At 50.6% G+C, this 20,149-nt stretch overlaps 7 protein-coding genes across 8 annotated transcripts; 3 read left to right on the forward strand and 4 right to left on the reverse strand.

The window, feature by feature from the left end:
- Positions 1 to 326: 326 nt before the first annotated feature.
- On the forward strand, positions 327 to 1,452 carry TrAFT101_008946 (uncharacterized protein). 2 transcript variants are annotated; one of them, XM_066128478.1, is made up of 2 exons: positions 327 to 1,098; positions 1,199 to 1,452. In XM_066128478.1, exon 1 carries the CDS (start codon positions 536 to 538, stop codon positions 971 to 973), a length of 438 nt encoding a protein of 145 aa, XP_065984598.1. In that variant the 5' UTR covers positions 327 to 535; the 3' UTR covers positions 974 to 1,098; positions 1,199 to 1,452. The 2 variants fall into 2 exon arrangements, with proteins under 2 accessions (XP_065984598.1, XP_065984597.1); XM_066128479.1 differs by having other exon boundaries at positions 327 to 938; positions 1,199 to 1,432.
- A 344-nt stretch (positions 1,453 to 1,796) lies between these two features.
- TrAFT101_008947 (uncharacterized protein) lies at positions 1,797 to 2,897 on the reverse strand (the record flags this gene model as incomplete). Its single annotated transcript, XM_024907886.2, has 2 exons — positions 1,797 to 2,623; positions 2,801 to 2,897. 2 exons carry the CDS (start codon positions 2,895 to 2,897, stop codon positions 1,797 to 1,799), a joined length of 924 nt encoding a protein of 307 aa, XP_024761628.1.
- Positions 2,898 to 3,252: 355 nt separating this feature from the next.
- On the reverse strand, positions 3,253 to 7,387 carry TrAFT101_008948 (uncharacterized protein; the record flags this gene model as incomplete). Its single annotated transcript, XM_024907885.2, has 2 exons — positions 3,253 to 3,503; positions 3,583 to 7,387. The coding sequence occupies 2 exons, from the start codon at positions 7,385 to 7,387 to the stop codon at positions 3,253 to 3,255; spliced, it is 4,056 nt and encodes a 1,351-aa protein (XP_024761627.1).
- Positions 7,388 to 7,936: 549 nt separating this feature from the next.
- Positions 7,937 to 10,973, reverse strand: TrAFT101_008949 (uncharacterized protein). Its single transcript, XM_024899863.2, has 3 exons — positions 10,443 to 10,973; positions 9,639 to 10,148; positions 7,937 to 9,561 (listed from the first exon to the last, which is right to left on the reverse strand). The coding sequence occupies exons 1-3, from the start codon at positions 10,674 to 10,676 to the stop codon at positions 8,650 to 8,652; spliced, it is 1,656 nt and encodes a 551-aa protein (XP_024761626.1). The 5' UTR covers positions 10,677 to 10,973; the 3' UTR covers positions 7,937 to 8,649.
- A 330-nt stretch (positions 10,974 to 11,303) lies between these two features.
- On the forward strand, positions 11,304 to 15,823 carry TrAFT101_008950 (uncharacterized protein). The gene is made up of 4 exons (XM_066128480.1): positions 11,304 to 11,735; positions 11,797 to 11,936; positions 11,994 to 12,972; positions 13,047 to 15,823. Exons 1-4 carry the CDS (start codon positions 11,582 to 11,584, stop codon positions 13,823 to 13,825), a joined length of 2,052 nt encoding a protein of 683 aa, XP_065984599.1. The 5' UTR covers positions 11,304 to 11,581; the 3' UTR covers positions 13,826 to 15,823.
- On the reverse strand, positions 13,924 to 18,172 carry TrAFT101_008951 (uncharacterized protein). The gene is made up of 3 exons (XM_024902437.2): positions 17,628 to 18,172; positions 17,328 to 17,536; positions 13,924 to 17,258 (listed from the first exon to the last, which is right to left on the reverse strand). The coding sequence occupies exons 1-3, from the start codon at positions 18,025 to 18,027 to the stop codon at positions 14,379 to 14,381; spliced, it is 3,489 nt and encodes a 1,162-aa protein (XP_024761624.1). The 5' UTR covers positions 18,028 to 18,172; the 3' UTR covers positions 13,924 to 14,378.
- A 281-nt stretch (positions 18,173 to 18,453) lies between these two features.
- On the forward strand, positions 18,454 to 19,992 carry TrAFT101_008952 (uncharacterized protein). The gene has a single exon (XM_024907884.2). It carries the CDS (start codon positions 18,762 to 18,764, stop codon positions 19,752 to 19,754), a length of 993 nt encoding a protein of 330 aa, XP_024761623.1. The 5' UTR covers positions 18,454 to 18,761; the 3' UTR covers positions 19,755 to 19,992.
- The last annotated feature ends 157 nt before the right edge of the window (positions 19,993 to 20,149 follow it).

Below are 20,149 nucleotides of genomic sequence, written 5' to 3' on the forward strand. Positions count from 1 at the left end.
GTGCAATATATTGGCTGTGGCTGATGCGGACCAATGGCTGACATAATCCAGCTGCTTAGGTAAGCCGGCTGCGCAAAACAGCGTCCCTGGCCATAATGCCGCGTTCATCATCTCTGCAAGCGCAACAACAAGCTCGTCCAGCTAATTTTGTCGCCACAAATACGTGGAGAGGGGCGATTCCGGCCAAACGCAAGATACGCGCTGAGCCTGTCCTGTCTCCCTTCCCCAGATCCTGCGCACTTGGCTCCATCCACCGCTAACCCACCTGTCCCTAGCCTTGCCTTTGTCTCGTCTCGCGCAAAAGTCGCGTATCTCATCACCACCCGTTTTTTTTTCCCAGAATTTTTTTCTTTTTTTTTTTTTTTTTTTTTTTTTTTTCCTCCTTCTTTCCTCATACCAACCAACCAACCACCCTCGCAAACATCTCAATTCAGCTCCCTCCGTGGCAACCAGGTTCCACGACCCCAATACCTCTGCACCCCTTTTTTCTGCCGTTCCCGATTTTTCTGTCGCAACAAAGCAAATATACGGCCCCATGGCGCGCACCAAGGACGACGCTAAGGCGGCGAGCAACGACGCATCTGTAGACATCACCCACCAAGCCACCGAAGATGCTGGCGTAAAGAAGACGCCGGGTCGCGGCCGCGGCCGGCCAAAGGGCACAACGTCAAAATCCCCCACAAAGCCCTACGTGCCCACCGGCAAGCCCCGGGGAAGGCCCAAGGGCAGCTTCAAGAAGGGAGGCGAGGCAAAGGCAAAGACGCCCAAGAAACCATTGCCGCCATTGGCGCCGGGCGAGAAGCGTGGACGAGGCAGGCCGCGCAAGTCGGATGTTGCGCAGATCCAGGAGGACGATCAGGCAGCGACGGCAGAGTCCGAGGCCAACGTTGAGGCTGAGGCCGAGGACGACGTTGCCAGTAATCAGCCAGGCATCGGTGGTAAGTCCAACCGTCGCCAACGCAAAAGCACATAAATCTCCAAAAAAATCAAAAGACGGACCACTCACGCGATTCCCAATTTTCCCTTGTAGACGTGACTGGTGATGCACGCACCGGGGCTAGATCGGCCCTCACGCCGCAACAGTCTCCCGAATACGAGGTCGGTCCTTCATCATCATTCTCATCACCGGCGTGGCTCTCACGTATCAAGAACATGATTGGCTGATTCTGGTTGCAATATTCTTTCTCCCTCGATACAGGAGGACCAGGTGGACTATGACAATGACGATGAATGAGGCCTCGGCTGGAGCGCGAGCTGAGTTGGGCTTTTGTAATTTGGATGACATGTGTGCTTGTTTATGCGTATGACGAGGACGAGGTGAAAGAGAGCATCCGCGAGGAGAGGGTGGCGGTGGGCTCTTTCTCTGGAACTGGAATTCTGAGAGACGACATATAAGAGAAAGAGAGAAAGCGGTGATGTTGAACATTTGGACCGGCGGCTTTTTTTTTTTTTTTTTTTTTTTTGGGAAGTGAGCTCCGAATTGTATTATTAATGGATTGACGACGACGCTTGCTTTCAGCTGGATGAGGAGGAAAGCGCCCTGGCATGAGGCGACGGGACATGTTTGCACGTTATGTCTGCGCCAGCTACATCTATCTATTCTATCTGCCTGCAAAGCCTTACTATCAGTACCTATCACGTATGAAACCATGCCCTGTGCGCGGTGACAATAAGTTTACTGTTCCATGATTGATGTCTGGCTGGGTGGTTCTCTCGTTGGATATTTTCTTTCTCCTCGGTATTAATGATGATGAGTGAGTCATGTGTGGAAATGGAAATACCATACCTACACGCCATCACTCCCTCTTCCACTCCTCAAACTCCCTCTCCAGATGGTCCTTGAGCTCCTTGAACCGGTTCCCAAAGTTGGCCCCGCATCGCCAGCAGACCAGGTCCCGCCTCATGAACCCCTCGTCCTTGGAGCTCCTTCTGAAGTCGCTGCTCTCCAGCGGGAAGTCCGCCACGTCCACCAGGAACGGCGTGTTGAACGAGTTGTAGTGTTTCCTGTGCTTCATGGCCGGCGAGTGCATGTCCCGCGACAAGACGTGGATGTGCAGGTGTCCCATGCTGGGGACTGCGTGCACGCCGCACTTGATTTCGGCGGCCCAGTCTCTTCCGGACGGCAGCGCCGGCTCCTTGTTCCGTCGGTTGCTTTTGCCTTTGCCATGGTCTTGGTCCTGGTCTTGTCCATCTTCTGTTGCTTCATCCACCTTGCCCTCCAACACGTCCGCCTCGCCATTCAGCACGGCCTCCCGCGAAGCATCAGCCCGACTAAACGCCCCCAGCCGCCGCTGCAGCTCCCCCGCCACAAGCACCTTGAGCTTCTCCACCTCCGCCTTCACCTTGCCCAGGAACTGCTCGTCCTCGAGCGCCTCAAAGGGGTGCAGCAGGCTGTGCCGGGGCGACCGCGGCAGCAGCAGCGTGTGCACCGTGGCCTTGGGGAACTTGTCGTGGATGACGACGAAGTCGGCGTTGTGGTAGATGACGACTGACGCGGGGTACGACTCTGGGTTGGCAATGTATGCGCCCAGCGCCATGCGGTTCTTGAAGAGGTGAGGCCGTGAGCCGGGAGGCTTTGGAGGCGGCGGGATGGACTTTGGTTTGGGAGCCATGAGTTTTGCGACTGAAATGCGGTCATGATTTCATACATCTCTTTGATTAGCTGATGTTTTGAATCGTATTTTTGTCTTGTCTCATTCTTTCAGAGTAAAAGAAACCTCGTATAGTATTCCATAACATCAAATAATGAGAGATGTGTGAATAATGGAGATGCGGAGATGAAAGCTTCAGCTGAACGTACAGGCATCTTGCTTGGCTCGCTTTGGTGGCGGCTCGACTTCCTCCTGCTGCTGCATCTCCTCCCTTGTCAATCCTTCTTCTGAATCTGAGTCTGCCATGATTACGATGAATTAAAAACTCCTCTGAAGAGAATACCTAGAAGGGTAAATGTCAATGAAAGCAAGTTGCGTCGATTGGAGCGAGTTGAGTAAGTGGCGAATGGAGTGCATGGAATGCCTGAATTGAACTGGCAGCCCCACCACACGCACTAATGAGGTCGTCATTCGCTGGTGTGAATGGAACTGGCTCCGGTGATTGTGATGCTTTCATTATAAGAGACTGCTGTGACCTTTTGGCTCCTCTGAAACTTTGACTCGTGTCTTCCTTTCTCACAGACTAATTGATTAACAGTCAATTCGAATAGCCGTGACCCCCCTCAAAAGGGTGGGATTCTAAGTAAAATACTTTCTCATCTCAAGCATCCAGTCCGTCCAACTCTATCATCTTAATCACCAGCTTGATAGTCTTATTTCCAGCCAAATCAAGCCCCGGATTTTCCACCTTTTCAGCAATCAGATTATCCACCATGGCCCTCAGTCTGGCCACCAAAACTCCCAGTCGCGCCCAGCCCCTCAGCCGGAGCCATCCGTCAACCAAGAGGCCGCGTCCTAGAGTGTCAAGCTCGATTGGGCCACAAAACATGAGCAGTGTGTATGCATTCAGAGCTGGTTAAGAACGAAAAGTTAGCATTCAATATGTATTGAGCCAGTAGAAATGAAAATCGAGAAACAAAGATAAACTTACGGGTCAAGTCTCGGATAAAAATCTTGGTCGTCGATATCATGCTGAAGTACGACATGTAAGCCGCGTTTCCGGAAAACCCTTGGCTGCCAAACAGCGTGCTGCTAGGATGAATAAACACTCGCCCAGGCTCCTGGCAAAAGTACTTGATCGCTCTCGCCTCGGGATCCAGCTCGACAGCTCCGGACATGGAGCTCGCAAACTTCTTGTCCGGATACTGGATTCGCGCAATCTGTGGAGTAAAGGCGGAGGCTATTAACGCTCTCAGGAGTAAAGAATTCTGAGTATTACTAGTTGCTTGAGAAGAAGAAGACGGTGAGAAGCCGATTTCCCTCAAGGCATCGTAGTATTGAGTTCTCGTGTTTGAAATGTCAGACAACGTCTGGAAGGATAAAAAGTTCTCGTCGCAGAATCCTCTAATCTGGCGCTGCGGCGTACCTCGGTCTCTCATCATTTCGTCCCACTGGTTAAACGCCTCAAGGTCCGTAAGCAGGTCGCCATCTCCTCTATAGAAGCGAATTCTGGCTTCTCGAGCTTGGTCTCGCTTTTCCTGAGGTGAGATGAACGGACTCCTAGTGCTAAGAATGGCAGCAATGGTGACACAGTCATCTAAGCAACCAAAAATGGCTCCAAAGACCATGAGCTTGCCACATCTCAAATCTGCCGGCAACATGGCCAACTGCTGTCCCATGGCCGTGAGCTCATCTCCATCCAGAGCCCCCATGCGCCGCAGCAGCGTCATAGCGCCCTCAATTGCTGGTGTTTCCGGTGGAGTTGGAGATCGGCCCAGAAATCGAACTACATCCTTCATACCCATGGCCCGTACCGACAGACACAGCTGTTCGAGCGGCACTCGCCTAATTTCGGGCTCGGGGCGGGGCGCCATATTCTGCTCGAGATTCTGGGTATATAGTTTGTAGCATTTACCTGCCTGAACACGGCCGGCTCTTCCTTGCCTCTGCTTGCAAGCCGCTCGAGATGCCCATGTTTCTTCTAGCTTCCTCATATTATTTTGCGGATCAAAACTGGTCTCCTTCACCTTTCCACTGTCGATGACGACTACGATATCGTCAATCGTAATGGAAGTCTCTGCGACATTTGTAGCCACAACAACCTTCCGCTTTCCAGGAGGAGGACTTGAAAAAACCCTCTTCTGCTCCTTCGTCTCCAAGGAAGCATGTAGAGGGAGAACGTGGAGTGAGTTGATAGCCCTGAGGCTGTTGCAGGCTTGGTTTATCTCTCCAACACCGGGTAAGAAGATGAGGATACCTCCTGAATTCTTATCATACGAGAGCTCATAGTCAATTGCCTTGACAGCTTCTGCAATCAAGCTGTAATTGATGCGATGACCCAGCTTCTGGATCACTTTCCCCATCGTTTCATCACCAATAAAGCTTCCGTCATCGGGCCCATCAACACCGAATCCTGTCATGCGAACCACATCGTCAAGGTGATATTCTTCAACAGGGAATGTTCGGCCTGAAATTTCGACGGCCCCAACGCTCAGTCCCTCTGTTTCAAAGTAAGTCTTGAAGGTTGCGGCATCAAGCGTAGCTGACATGAGAACTAATTTCAACATGTCCTTCTTCTTTATCATGACCTCTCGAAGCAGATTCAAGAGAAAATCGGTATCGAGGCTTCTCTCGTGAACTTCGTCGATGATGATGTGGCTAACATCGGCCAAAGATGCCACGACGTCATCCACTCGACCACCAGACGTCTGGAGTCTTCGCAGCAGCACACCAGTCGTGACAAAGGTGATCCTGGTATCCCTCGACTGTCGAGACTCCCCACGGATAGCATATCCGACCTCTCGGCCTACTCGCGAGCATCGCTCTTCCGCTACCCGATCAGCCAATCCTAGGGCTGAAATTCGGCGTGGCTGAGTGACAATCATATTTGCACATCCACCGAGGCCCCTTTCATACAAATCATCCAGAAGAAATTGAACAGACTGCGTTGATTTTCCTGATCCAGTTTCACCACTGATGATAGTAACGTGATTCTGGTTTACCGTTCGTATAATGGCATCTTGCATCTGCCAGGCCGGCAAGGCTTGCCGCTTCGTAACCATTTGCTTCTGCGAGGGATTCTCTTGTCGGCGAAGCCACTCTTCTTTACTCTTTGCATCGGTGATCCATTTGAGCGGCCTAGGTGGGCCTCGAGTGCGCTTGCTTTTAGCGACAGATGTCGCTGGCCGGCTTTCAGAGGCAGCAGAGGACACTGCCGATATGTCTAGAAGCTTGCCTGGGTTGCCGATAATGCTATTGACGTTCTGCTGAATCCAGTCTACTGTTAGATATATCTTTGCTGGCTCGTCTCGCAGGTCTTGTTCAATATGAGCCAGCATCTGTTTCACTATGCTGAGTTTGATATATGATGGGAGCTTAGCCACGACGGCTAGGATGATGTGCCTCGGATAGCTTGAGCCCTTTCGGACTTGTAGATATGTTTCCACATCTCCGTTCTGCGCATCCTTGACTGACTCGAGGCGGATTTGTATGATGTTATCGCCATCGCGACGGAAGTTATTGCCATAGATCGACTCCAACGTAGCCACTTCCTCGTCCCATTGTTCTTGAGGAGTGCCAAAGTCAAGGAAGTCATCTCCTGATTCCTCTGTGCTCTCTTGATTTGAGGTGGCAGACGGGAAGAGAATGTTCTGCAACGTTTCAGCAGCCGCATCTTCATTGCCACCATGCTCGTCCAACACACGGGTGCACAGCTCCAAGGAGTATCCAGTCTGGGAGAGTCGTTGAATTATGCCTTCCCTCTTCAAGTCTGTAGCTCCAATGGTCACACCAGCTGAATACTTCTCCGGAAGAGCCCACCTAGGGAGATCATCTTCAGGGACGTGGATCAGGAGCCATTCCAAAGTTTCTTGGCGATCTTTGCAATACTCCACGGCTTCCGCTACGTGGCTCTGTCGGAAGCCTAGTTTGCTAAGCTCGGAAACAACATTCTTCTTCTCAGCCGGAGTCATGGAGATGTTATGAGGGTTCCATGTCACGCCATCTCTCAACAAAGACTCCAACTGAATTCTGGTCTGTTTCCCCATCTCGACCTTGGGCACGCTCGTCCAGCCTTTCATCACATTGGATCCAGATCCACCGCCTGAGTTGCTCAAAAGCACCAAGCCTGCCGCTCCAGGCAGTTCCTTGGCCTTGGCCTTGGCCTGCTCAATCTCCTGTCGCTTCTTCTCTGCCGCAGCCTTGGAGTCCTGACGCTCAAGCAAGGTCTTGAATGGATCAGCCTCATACATCCATGCCTTGCCGTCCTTGACATCCTGAGTTTTCAATGCTTGGAAGTCTTTCCATAGAGACTTGTAGTCCGGAGGGAGAACCATGTGCTTGTTTTGCATGCTGCATACCCTGAACAAGGCATACGTGGCAGCCGTGTGCTTGGCCTCCAGAGCTGTATCCCTCAACAGCAGATGCTTATGAGACAAAGGGATCTTGAAAGACTCCAGCGTAATGGTTTGCTGGGTCTTGACGTCTTTGGCACTCAGAGTCACCCAGACCGAGAAGCCTTCGGGTGTTTTCCGCGTATCGTACACGGGCTTATCCCATTTCTGCTTCTGGCAGTACTCGCTGAGGAGATTAACCGGCAGCTTGCCTGTCCAGGAGGAGCCTCCAATGATTTGCTTCACCGTCGGCTTAGGGGCAACCGGCGGCAACACCTCAGCAGAGGCGTTCTCCGCCGCCTTCTGCCCCTTTTTACCTTTACCGCCACCGTTACCATCCTTGGATGCTGCAGAGGCTTGGCTTGGTGCAGGCGCAGGGGCCTTCACCTTGCCTTTCTTTACCATGCTATACCGAGATGCGGATGTGCCACTAACAAAAGCCGGATCGTCCCTTCAGCTTCAGTTGGAGTCGAGACTTTTGGCGTGGGAGAGAGAGAGCAAACTCAAAATGCTGCAATTATGAGTGCCCAAGAAGCGAACAAACAAGCAATCAAGTGAACCAGATACTCAAAAGTCAGCGCGTTCTGCTCCGTTATTTCTACACGGTCAGGGTTTTTTTTTTCGTCTGGGGTTCATCTCAGATACTAGACGTATCGGCGATACAAATTTTATGGGGCGAAAATAAGGCCCCATTCAATATTCGCACTGTATTAATGGTAATAACGAGCCGTTATACATAGTGCGTTTTAAATATTGCTAACACTGAGTGACAACGGCTGTGGTGACCTGAAGATGGCTGCTATAGACTAATACCTACCTGGCAGATATTTTGCCCAAGAGCTCCTGCAAAGGCGCATAGAAAAGGGAAAAGATAAATTGCGCGATTGAATATTACATGAGCTTCACTTTTAGGGTCAAGGGCAACCGTGTTTGGTCGCATGATTCATAATTCAAGTCGGCTTCTCCGATTTTAGTCATAGGATAATCTGCTTCTTATTTTGCTACTTGAATATGTAGAAAAGAGATGCACAAACACTTGATTGTTGCATCAAGAGCAGCTTGCTTTGTTGACGCCTCTCCCGATAAAAGCACAATGCACTAGCACTGGCTTCGTATCCGCAACGTCAACCATGGTATATGCCTTCAGACCACCAAGCCAGACCAGATATAGGCAGGCAGAGTAGTTGATCGGAGGTCATGCGGGCCTCGAAGCTCGCTCTTAATGACCACAGCCATCTAGGCCCATACCCACCAAGTTTTCGCGCCAAGATTTCCTTCTTCAGACTAATCTCATTGCTTTTCCTCAATCACAGCGTCATCTCAGGCTGGAGCTTTCAAGCTACCATAGGGCCTGTTATTCGTCGGGCCACTCTGCTCCTTGCCCTTTCTCTCATTCATCATCTTCCTCTCCTCGCACAAATTGCCAAGCCAGATTAAACGGGGGAATAGTGTAGTGTTGTAGTGTTGCCAAAGGATTTATGGGGTTATGAGCAGGGATATAACGCAGGGTATCCTCTTGCTTGTGTTCATGACAATAATAATAAAGGTGCGCGGGGGGGGAGTTGTTATGGTCTTGGGGAAGCCAATCAATTTGGGAGGCGGGGCATCTTCAGCTTGATGCATAGGAGTCTCAACCTAAAAGCTCAAAAGAAACAATCGTGGTCTGCCTACATATCCATAGAATCACCTCCGTTGGCAAAGTTGAATCCTCCAGCTTGCGCGGCGCCGTTGGTTCCGAAACCAAATGTGCCGTTAGCGCCGGTGGGCTGAGAAGCGCCCTCATCTGCGTTCTCTTCCTCGTCAGAGAAGTACTTCTCGATGATGTTGTATGCCTTCATGTAAATCTCCTCGTTGGCGTTGTTCTGGCAATCGTGGATCTTCTCCATGCCACCACACTCTTCAATGAACAGGGCATAACGGTTGATAGAGTCTGCACCGTCGCCTGCGGCCTGTCGGTCCAAGTCGCCAATCTTGAGGATGTTCTCTAGGCCATCGAGGGCAACCTGAATGATCTTGTTGTCGGGGCAAGCAAGGAGGTCGCAAAGAGGCTTAATGCAGCCTTGAGCGACGAGGTATCGGATCTGCTCAGGCTTCTGGAGGCCGCCTGAAGTGGCGTTGCTGATAGCCCAGCAAGCCTCCTTGCGAGTCTTGAGATCTCCATTTTGCAGGAGGTGGATCAGAGGAGGGATGATGTTGGCATCAATGACAGCCTGAATCTGAGAAGAGTTTCCAGCAGTGATGTTGGAGATGGTCCAGCAGGCTTCCTTGCGAATGCCATCCTTAGTTGAACTCAAAAGAGACAAGAGGCATGGAAGTGCGCCGCTGTTGATGATGACCTGGGTCTGGACGTCGTCACCGGTAACAATGTTGCCAACGGATCGAAGAGCAGGCGTCTGCACCGAGGTGGATGCGTGCAGAAGAAGCTCAACAAGTCTGCGAGGAATGCCGGCCTCGATGACGGCCTGAATCTTATCGTTGGAGCCGTCAGAAAGGTACGAAATGGCCCAGCAAGCGTCGATCAGGACCTCATCATCGAGAGAGTAAACAAGCTTAGAAAGGACAGGCAGGGCCGGAGCAATCTATTGAAAAAGAGAGGGGTCAGATATCATCATATAAACGAATAAAAAAAGAGTCGCAAGGTTTCAAGAATACATACAGTGTTCCAATCAGGCTGAGGGGTCTTGCCACGGCAAAAGTTGCTCAAGGTCCAGGTCGCGTTACGGAGCATGCTGAGCTTGCGGCTGTCTCCCAGCAAGCTAAGTAGAGGCTTAAGAGCTCCACAGCTAAGGACATAGTCACGGCAATGGGGGCTGTCACCAGCGATGTTACCAAGGGCCCAGACGGCCTGCTCTCGCACATCGGGCTCAGGGCTGGCAAGGAGCTCGACGAAAATGGGGACAGCGCCAGCCTCAATGACGACCTGGGTTTGGGTGGCCGAGCCAGACGCAATGTTGGTCAGGGCCCAAGCAGCCTCGAACTGCACCAGGGTGTGGGGGGATCGCAGGAACTCGACGAAGCGGCTGACGACACCGGTCTTGATGACCTCCTCGATGGGAGGGTTCCGCTCCTTGGACAGAAGCTTTCGGAACTTGGTGGTGGCTTGGATTTGGAGATCGATCTGGTCGGAGAAGACGCCAGAAACCATCTGAGGAAGATCCTCATTCAGCTGTTTGGTACCATGTTAGCAAGTGCCTTGACAATATCCACACTCTTTTGTTGTTTCAAAACCGCCATGCCATTGCTGAGCTGGATCAAACCTGCAGAACTGCTGATGTGCAGCTCTCAGGCCAAGTCGGTCAGAGCGGCGCCCACCAGAGGATGTGGGGTTCAGTCATAATTCCCCCACATCACAAGCAAAAGAATGATCCAGCATCACGACAAAGCGCTGCAGGGTGAAATGGGATCCTCGCAATGAATAAAAGCTAGAGCAGAGAAGAGAAGAGAGCTGAGCTATGCATACCTGAGACTCGGTAGGGGCGGACTCATCGTCGCTGTCGGGGGCAGCGCCCAGAGCAGCACCTGGGCGGCTATCGCCAGACCCAATGCCTCGTCGCTTTGCTAGATTTTCCTCGCGCTTCGCCTTGCGGATCTCGACCTGCTGCTCCTCGCGACGGCGTCGGAGCTCATCGGGCTTGAATGTGTTCTTGGCCTTGAACTGGGTTCGGCGATGCTCTGGGATATAGCGGTCCGCCATGGTGCTGACGATGATGCGCTTCTGGCAGACGAAGACGGCGGAAGGCGGGCTGGGCAGAGGGGAGCAGGGGTTGTAGAGTTGCTGCGCGGGGACGGTTCACAATGCGAGCTATAGCGCCGTCAACGAGGAATTTGTCTCCTTCAGGCGGCTATTGGATGCGTCGCTACTTTTTCGGAGTAATGTGCAGAATGGGGGGAAAAAAAAAGAGGTCTTGGGGGGAAAGGGAAGAAATCGGAGGGTTACAGGGCAAAGTCAAAATCAAATACTAACCTCAGATAGGCGGCAAGAATTGACAGCGGCAAACTTTACGGTTGCTGGAGCGCTGAGCCGCCGCTAAAAGCTTTCACTTGCCGCTGATGCTGAGACAGGATGCCTAAGGCAGAAAGAGTGGCCAGTCCAAGGCATGCAGTCACTTAGTATCGCCCAGTACCTCTTTACCCCGCCTTGTGCTGGTGGTCACTGCAGTACAGCATGCTAGAAGCTACGTGCCGTCTCTGCTGGCTATTGAGGCAATGATTCACAATAGAGCATGTACATATATACGTATTTGGTGATTCACAGCTGAGACTGCGCCTGTGGCAGCCTCTTTGCCCTCAACCATCTAAGTACATAAAAGGCCGTAACAATACCGCGCATACAGTGGTGTAAAGTACCTACATGGTGCCACCTGCCCGCTTTCGTCCCGGTATTCATCACGTGCTCTCGCGCCATGTAAATCAACCCCTCGGCTCCATAATTAACCTTCTTTGCAGCGAGACGCGAATCCATGGCTAATACGCGTCGTTCTGTCACATAATCCGCCTTGCAGCCAATACACGCCGCATTGAGCCGGGAATACTAATTGGGCACCACCTATGCTTCAGATGAGGCTTAGTTGAGTCACGCGTTCAAAGCCATGGTCAGCCATGGCTCCTCATCCCAACAAGCGGCAGAATTCACTGCCCAGCAGCTTCATATCGATTCAGGACTTACTAAATCATAAACGTGGAGTTGGAAACTTGGTGAACGTCATTGGCATCATCAGAGACTTCAAACCCCCTATTTCTACCAGGGGAAGTGGTAAGCACTGCTTTCTTGGATGTCTGGCGCCCATATTCTGAACTGCGACTGGCATGTCTAGATTCGAAGTGTGAGATTAGCCTGTATGATCGTTATACCGAAGATGGCTCGCTCGATTCTCTTACACTCAACGTTTTCCGGCCAGCAAATGAGATGCCCAATCCTGGACTTGGCGATGTGATTGTGCTGTTCCAGGCCAAGGTTGTCCCGTCTTTCCCTCCCAAGATAATAGACTTGTTATGCTAAGTAAGATGCTAGCTTCAATCACACTCTGATACCCTGTCACTCGTGACGCACTGGACTACGGATATTTATTTGTATTCATCAAGCCAAATTCCACATCCACCAGAGGGTGCCTTGAAGGCGCTCCGCCCCCAGCCCAGAAAGACAACCCACAATCCCGGACAGCCAATCCATGAATACGTCTCAGTTCTCTATCACTCAATCGATAAGAGCTGCATACCATCTGAAGCAGAGTTTCAGGACATCAAAGCGAAATCTATTACTGTCAATGAGAAATTCAAGGAGCTCAAAGATATCCGGGTTGACACATTTGTCGATGTGATAGTCCAACTGGTCAGACAGCCGTACGATACCGGCGACAGAATCACCCTCTGGATATCTGACTACACTGAGAACGACAGCTTCTTTCATTTTGCATGGAAGGGACCTGTTCTTGCAGACAGGCCCGCCGATCCCTATGGGTACGAATCCGTCATGCCATATGGCGCAAGCTCCGGAGGGGAATGGAAAGGTCCGTTTGGGAAAAGAAGCATGCAAGTCACCTGTTTTGATCCGCACACGACATTCATCAGAGAGCAAGGGCTTTCTTTCGGATCATGGGTTATGCTTCGAAATCTTCAGATAAAATATGGACGCAACGGCGCAAATCTCGAGGGCTTCTTGCGGGAAGACAGAGGTTCTTCAGGTCTAAAGATTAACATCACGCAGATGGATATCACAGACACAGAGTCTCTTGATCCTCGCCTCAAAGAGGCTGTTCGCCGTAAGCGTGACTATCAAGAGTTGAAGAAGGATCAAATGCAGCAGATCTTCAACGCATCAATGGCTGGAAAGAAGAGAAAGAGTGACTTGGCTGAGATGGAGACCACACCCAGCGATAAGCCAAGGAGGAATAGAAAAAAAACAAAGAAGAAGTCTATGGGACATGACGAGTCTGTGACATCGTCAGCTGTAGTTTCTACTGTATCCTCGTCAAATAATAATAATCCATCAGGTAACTCCCTCCCTGTTTCCTTTCCCCGATTTCCTTCAATTTTTCTCTGCACCAATTCAGCCTAACAGGATCAGTCAAATGCGAATACGAAAACAAACCCATCAGCACCTTCGAGGAGATTTTAAATCCCATATACCTTAAAACGAAAGTAAACGGTCAGCAAGTCGAACTACAGCTTCCTTTTGTAAACTTGAACTACCGCGCGGACGTGCGAGTCGTCAACTTCATGCCTCCTGATCTCAGGGATTTTGCTAAGCCAAAAAAGATCTCGGAATATGGGATGCTCTCTGATCATGAGGAGTCGGATGCAAATTCCGACGAGGATAGAGAGTCAATAGCGGATCGTGCCGCCGTGCGACAATGGGAATGGCGATTCTTCTTGGAATTGGAAGACGCCAATGCTCCCAAAGACCATCGGGAAAAGAAGAAAACTCTTTGGGTCGCAGTGAATAACTCTTCTGCGCAGTGTCTTTTGGACCTGGACGCCTCTGATTTGCATGAAGATCAGGAGAATCTCGATACCCTGCGTCATCGACTATTCTTTTTATGGGGAGAACTAGAAGACAAGAAGAGCATCGGAGAAGAAAACAAACGCCACGCAGATCAGGTAGCTCTGGCGAACAGAGATTCGAATCGGCCTCCGTTGCACAGTTCCGACGATGAGAGCATTGCGCCGCAGAAGCAAGACATAGAACTAAGATCGTCGCAAATCAGCAACACGCCGTTTAGTTGCTGTATTCGCCAATACGGAGTTAAAGTCCTCGAACAAGATCCCGCGAAGGCGGACGCAGGCGAAGGCAAGAGGTGGCAGCGAATGTTTGGATTGTTTGGAACCAGAATTACATCTACCTAAGTTGAACTTTGCAAGAGCGAGAAACCCATACGTCAACGGGGCGTTTTTTTTTTTTTTTTTTGACACGACGTTTTACGATGTAATAGATGACGACATATTGGAGGAACCAGTGAGGTGGGATATTTTCATGTTAAAAAGAAGAAGCTTGAAAAGTACTATTATCGATTTGTTGGATATCTTTTACACGTTAATTTGCTGGCACTTCCATTGCTACTAGAATTGTAGCCGCGCGACTTTCAGCCAAATCAATCTCTAAACCTCTCTCAAATGTCCTTTTGTTCAAAAAAGAAAAAGCACCAAAACCATGGAAATAACAGGTCGAGAAAGGAGGCGAGACAGGAATGATTGATGCCGCATTTGATAGAAAAACAACATATAATAACAGATACCCTGGCATTTAAAAAAAAAAAAAATCCTCCTTGCCCCTAGCAAAAATAAAACAAAACAGAAAGCCCTCTAATCATATCCACAGCGAGAGTGCTTTCAAGTCCTCCCTTTTCCCAACTGTTTCCTACCCGATGATTTTTTGGCTTTTTTCTCCCTTTTTAATCATTTAGTCTCCAAGAACGTCATCATCTGCATCGTGATTTGGCACTTCAGCGTCTTCGTGCTCTTCATTGTCCTCATCGTCCTCAATAGAATCGTCCATCAGCTCTCTCCGACGAAGATCTTCTCTCGAACCCTCCTCTGGCTCGTTTTCCTCGAATATGTTATCGTCCTCGTCCTCGTCATGAACAGTTTCAGCACTGAGGGCCGGTTTTTGCGGCTTTTCTGCCGGCGCCGCTGCCTTGGCGGCCTTCTTATTACGCTTAGCCATCTTATCTTCGTCAAGATACGCGACAACTTCTTTGAAGTTGTGCCCCAGTTTGGTTTCATTACGCTGCAGTCGCCGCTTCAGTTTGTTGACGGCATTGCCCTTGGGATCCAACAAACTTGCCGTTATGACAAGAACGTATTTAGCAGTCAATTCACACAAAGCCTTTTCAGCCTTAAGCTCAGCTGCAAGTCGTTCCTCCTTCGACAAGCTTTCATCTTCATCCTCATCATCGGACGACTCTTCATCATCGACAGGATCTTCGTCTTCCGCCGGTTCGTTTAGCAGTCTGTCTTTCTTGGCCTTCTTTGCAAACTGCTTCTCAGCACCGTCGAATATTGATGTGAGCTCAGGGACGAGATTGGATTCAATTTGCTGCACCAAGACTTTGAACTTTTCGCCACCGCTTGCTTGCGAAGTAGAACTTGATGGGCGGAAGTTGCTAATCACTGGGCGCATTGTTGCAAAAGTCAAATGTAAGTCGCAGAGACTACCAGTGGCAAATAGGCGGAGCTGATCAATAGAAGATCGGGATGAGAATGTCACGATCAAGTGCTTTCGGTAAGTTTGTCGCAGCACTGATAAGCTATCAAGCTCTTCATCTGCGATGCTGACACCAGAAGAGAGCTGTTGTGACAGGCTACGCGTCTTCCACATGAAATAGAATTGGCAAGCCTTGATTGCCAAAGAAACAACGTCATCTTCCAAATTATCAATCTCGTCCTCTTGGGCCTCGAATTCTCCACGGTGCACAATGTTAATCAGGATCTGAATTGCCGGAGACGTTGAGTCGCCTTTGGATGGGGCAATTTCAAGGACATCGACGCAGTCCGATATACTCGCCAGTTTGCTGATTTTCATCAACACAGTGGACAGCTCCCTTAGCGGCGCCTCTTCCAGATTTCCTCTGGCGGAAAGCTCACAAGTTTTGTCAAAGCTTCGGAGTGAGTTGATGACAACCTCCCAAAGAACAGATAGCTTGCTGTCAGCCATTTCCTCCAACTCCTCAAATTGCCGAGCGTGCAGCAGAGCAGCCGCAGCTTCGGTCAAGACAATCTTGTCGTCGTGTCTGTTGAACTGCGTAATTATTTCATCCAGTAGCTTCTCGTATATGCTGGAGTCTTGTCGCAATCTTTGGAAAGCATCCAGCTTGAGGTAGCGCTCCAGCCGGAGAACAATCGCCGCCGTCTCAGGCTCCGCACCATACTTGCTCAGCAACTTTGGAATGTTTATGGCCAGCTCCAGCGCCAATTCCTCCTGTGCTTCAGCGGCATCGGAGCGAGGGCCACGTTTCTTGCCTTTGTCATGGTCGGCTAGCAGCAGCAAGCTCGACTTGATAGCGGAGCTTAGAACATCTAGGAGAATCTTTTCTTCTTCGGCAGTAGGCGCAACGGCTTTCTTGAAAGCCTCTTCTGACGGGTTACTCTTTGACTTTGATCTCGATTTAGATTTGGTGCTTGTCGTGTGGTCGTACAAGAGATATCCGGCCAGAATCTCCCAAGTCTTAATTTCCGGAATTTTATCGTAGAGCACCTGAGAAGCCAGTGAGATTCTTGTATCGGGCATAGTATTACCCAACAAGTCAACATCGAGGTCTAACGATGCTCCTTCCGCCTGCTGAGACTCCTCCACCTGAGCGTCATAGATGGTGAGTGTTTCGGCCAAGGATTTCAAATTGAGCCAGTCCTTTCTCGGAGTGTCGTAACTATCTTCTCCGGCAAGGTCCAATTCTTCGAAGACTTCGGAGCCGCCCATCTCTTCAACCTTGCCCTCATTTACATCATCAATGCAGGCAACGAAGAATCCGACAACGGCTTTCCGTACTCTGATTTCACTATCAAAGACGAGTCTCCCAATGGCATCGATCTCGTTGGGTTCAAGGATGGCAGCGGCCCGCAATGAGTCGATGACAGAAATGGCAGTGACTCTAACAGATACGTCGGCGTCGCCCGTTGCCATTTCAATCAGCCGAGGGCGGAATCGGTCAATGAAGTGACCTAGCTGTTGTGCATCACGTTTGAAGAGTCTTCCAAGCTGCTTCAGGACCTCTTGCCGTGTACCAGCGTTGGTGTCAGACAGCATCCAGCCCAGATAGCGCAGGTAGCCCGGCTCTAAGAAAACTGTTGGTAGATTCCAAATCCAATTTCCGAGAGCCTCAACGCACTCAACTCGAATCCTCGGATCGACGTCGCGGTATCGGTGAACAAAAACAGTGTCGAAGAAGGACTGAATAGAGTCGTTGCAGATCTTTCTGTTGTCGTTTGCTTCGGCTAAGCTACGTTGGATTTCGTCGGTCTTGCTTTTGTTTTTGCCTCGTTTCGCAGTCTGAGACTGCTGCTCAATGTTTGCAATGCGTCGATCGAGGATGCTGGCGACTTCGACAAGTGTTGATTGCACTGCCAAAGAAATAGTGGTGGCCGTGTGACGGAAAGGACGTAGAGGCGAAGACGACATGCTAGCTAACCAAGCATGAAGATTATCGACAAGATCGACGTCCTTGTACATGACATCGGTTTCGTGCAGTAAAGAAATAAGAGCATGTATGAATGAGGTGAGCAAGTCTCGAAACGACCGTGTGGCCTTGGACTTGGCAACCAGGGGATAATCGACGATTTGTTGCTAGGAGGTCAATTAGCTTTGCTTCCCTCAACGAGCTAATTAATTTTCGGCTGCTACTCTGGGACGCACCTCTTGGTAAACACTCTGCAGATCCAGTAATCGGTTGGGAATATTCTCTGGGTCACGAATGTCGTCCACCGTTACTTCTAGGTCGCAGCCAGCGCATCGCAAGATGCAGTTGATGAGATCGCCCAAGGCAGCCGCATCGCCAAGTTTGTACTTTTCCAGCCATTGCTGAGCAACAAACTGGGAAGAGTCACCAGATGCAAAGATATCCGCTGCAGAATATAAGATAAATACATCAGTACCGAGACTACGGAGAGGGGTGGAGGGGCAAGCTGTGGAGATGTATGGTGCACGCAGACATACCATATAGTCCAGTTCCTTTCTCTCCTGGATCGATGCGGACAGTCTTTTTAGGCCTACTGGGTATGCGCGCAATAGTCCCCGATGCGGCAGTCTGTGCGCCGTTGATTTTCGGCTTCTTGATGCTTGGTTTCTTTGCGCGAGTGGTTTGCGACGGCTTTCGCGGCTTCGGCGCAGGATGGTCCTCGTCGCTGCCAGCGTCACTCGCAGCGTCGCTCATCTCCTCATCCGATTCGGCCGCCCCATTCTCCGCCTCTTCATCTCCCTCATCGTCGTTGCGCTTACGTTTCGACGCTGAAGCTGTCGGCTCTGGCGCGTATTTTGTTGGTGCTTTGACGACGCGTCCAGATCGTCGACGCGCCGTAGTGTCTGGCTCTGGCGACGCGGTGGCGCTGGCGTCCATTTCGTCGGGTCTCAGGCGATGAATTGTGTCTATTTCTTCATGAGCATGCTCAGATGCCGGGCCGGACAGCAGCAGATCCGGGCAATGTGCGGCGATGGGAGGATTCACGGCGCCCTGGTCGCGTTCGTTTGTGTCGTGCAGCGATGCTTGGCCTGTTGCCCATTTGATTTTCGAGGTGGGCAGAGCAACCCACTTTAGCACCGGCTGAACATCGGCAGTACCTTTCCAACGGCCGAAAATGCGGAGAGCCGCTGGGCGATCTTTAGCATCTAGGCCTATTTGGGCAATAAAGACAGCACGCTACTAAACTTGATGGGAAAGGGTTGAGCAGTTTGAGCGTAGAAATAAATCGTCTACTTAGCCTAGCAGGTGGTATCAAGCCATAATTCTCCTAAGAGCAATTACTAGACTAGTTCCACAATCAACTCGGCCAGATGTAAGTCGTTATCGGAAGCTTCTTATCTCATTCCTATACGCAACAGCTATTATCGCCCTGATAAGAACCTGTGTCTCCCCTTTGAAAAGCTCTACAAGTCAATAGTGCAAGCCAGGGAGCTTCAGTGCGCTAACAATACCCAACCCTCTCTCCATTCAGCTTTTTTTTGGTAGTATATAAATCAGCCAATATCGACGTTGCACATGAGATTATAGGACATTGCACATAATACTTTCAACGAGGAACTCCAGAAGGAGAGGGGGGCATTCACACAGCTTATAGCGATGGTTGGACTATCATGATCTCACCATTCCCCCGCTCAACGTCGCTCCCTGGCGATGGGCGCATCGTCGTGAGGCTTCTTCCAGCTGGTGGTAGTGGGCTTGAGACTATCAGCTATCAATATCCCCTCAAATTGATCTCGCCCTCGCCTACAGTGGATCAGAAAAGCGCACTGGTCTTTCTCTTGTCATACGGAGGTGGCCTAGTCGGTGGTGACGGCGTCAATCTCTCTATTCATGTGCGCCGAGGGTCGAGCCTCAGTCTAGTCACACAAGGCCACACGAAGATATTCAAGTCTCCTTCGCCTGACGTCTTAACAAGCCAAAAACTACGAATACAGGTGGATGAAGAGGCCGCAGTCTGCCTCTTGCCGGACCCTGTCCAGCCATTTGAAGACAGCGTATACGAGCAGACTCAGGTTTTCAATTTAGCCAATCGAGCATCACTTTGTCTTCTGGATTGGGTGACACAGGGAAGAGGAGCGCGCGGCGAGGACTGGAGTTTCACGACATGGACAGGCCGCAATGAAGTCTGGACACAGGGATCTGAGGCGGGGCAGAAGGGGAGACTGCTTATCAGAGACAACATCATATTGAATCAGGATGGAAGCAAGCTAGTTGGTTTACCGCTGAGGGACACGATGCACAAAATGAGCGTCTTTGGCACACTTATACTTCGAGGGCCAGTCGTGGAGCCCCTTGGAGATTTCTTCATGGCGGAGTTCGCTGCGTCGCCGCGAATCGGGTCTCGTGACTTTCGATCAAAAGAGGACCAAGAGAAAGAATCAGAGGAAAGATCAGAGCTTGAGCGATGGCGTTCACAAAGAATAGACTTGGAAAACCAGCAGGGCATCCTATGGTCAGCGGCTCACGTCCGAGGATGTGTTATCGTCAAATTTGGAGCTGCGTCGGTGGAGGCTGGACGGTCATGGATCGGGTCCATGTTGGTTAGGGAGGGCAGTATAGCGACATACTTTGGGGACACCGCTCTCATGTGCGTCCAGCCTTGAGATGATTTGACACTTTATGATACCTTGCACAGATGCCACATTGTATATACATTCCAGGAGCCAACTGGCAGAAGAGAAAGACTAAATAGCGTATGTCGGAGTACATGAAGCTCCGAGGGCTGTGTAACGTTTATAGTTCCCCTTTCTTCTTTTCTTTTTGCACATTCTGATACCGATTCATGCTTTACACCAACAGCCACTCCCCTTACACCGCAGCCTGTTCTGTCTTCCACCTTCACGCCATCTCATCTCATCTCACTTATACCCAGCATCGGCTTCAACCGTGGTGGAGCACAGCAGCAGAGCCCACTAAGCCCGATCCGGGCCCCTTCTGTGATCATTCCTTGTCGTCCCCCACCTCGGCGGTTGCAAGCACTAAAAGGAGCCCCGCCAAA

This window comes from Trichoderma asperellum, chromosome 5 (genome assembly GCF_020647865.1).
Source record: "Trichoderma asperellum chromosome 5, complete sequence".
NCBI classification, from domain to species: domain Eukaryota; kingdom Fungi; phylum Ascomycota; class Sordariomycetes; order Hypocreales; family Hypocreaceae; genus Trichoderma; species Trichoderma asperellum.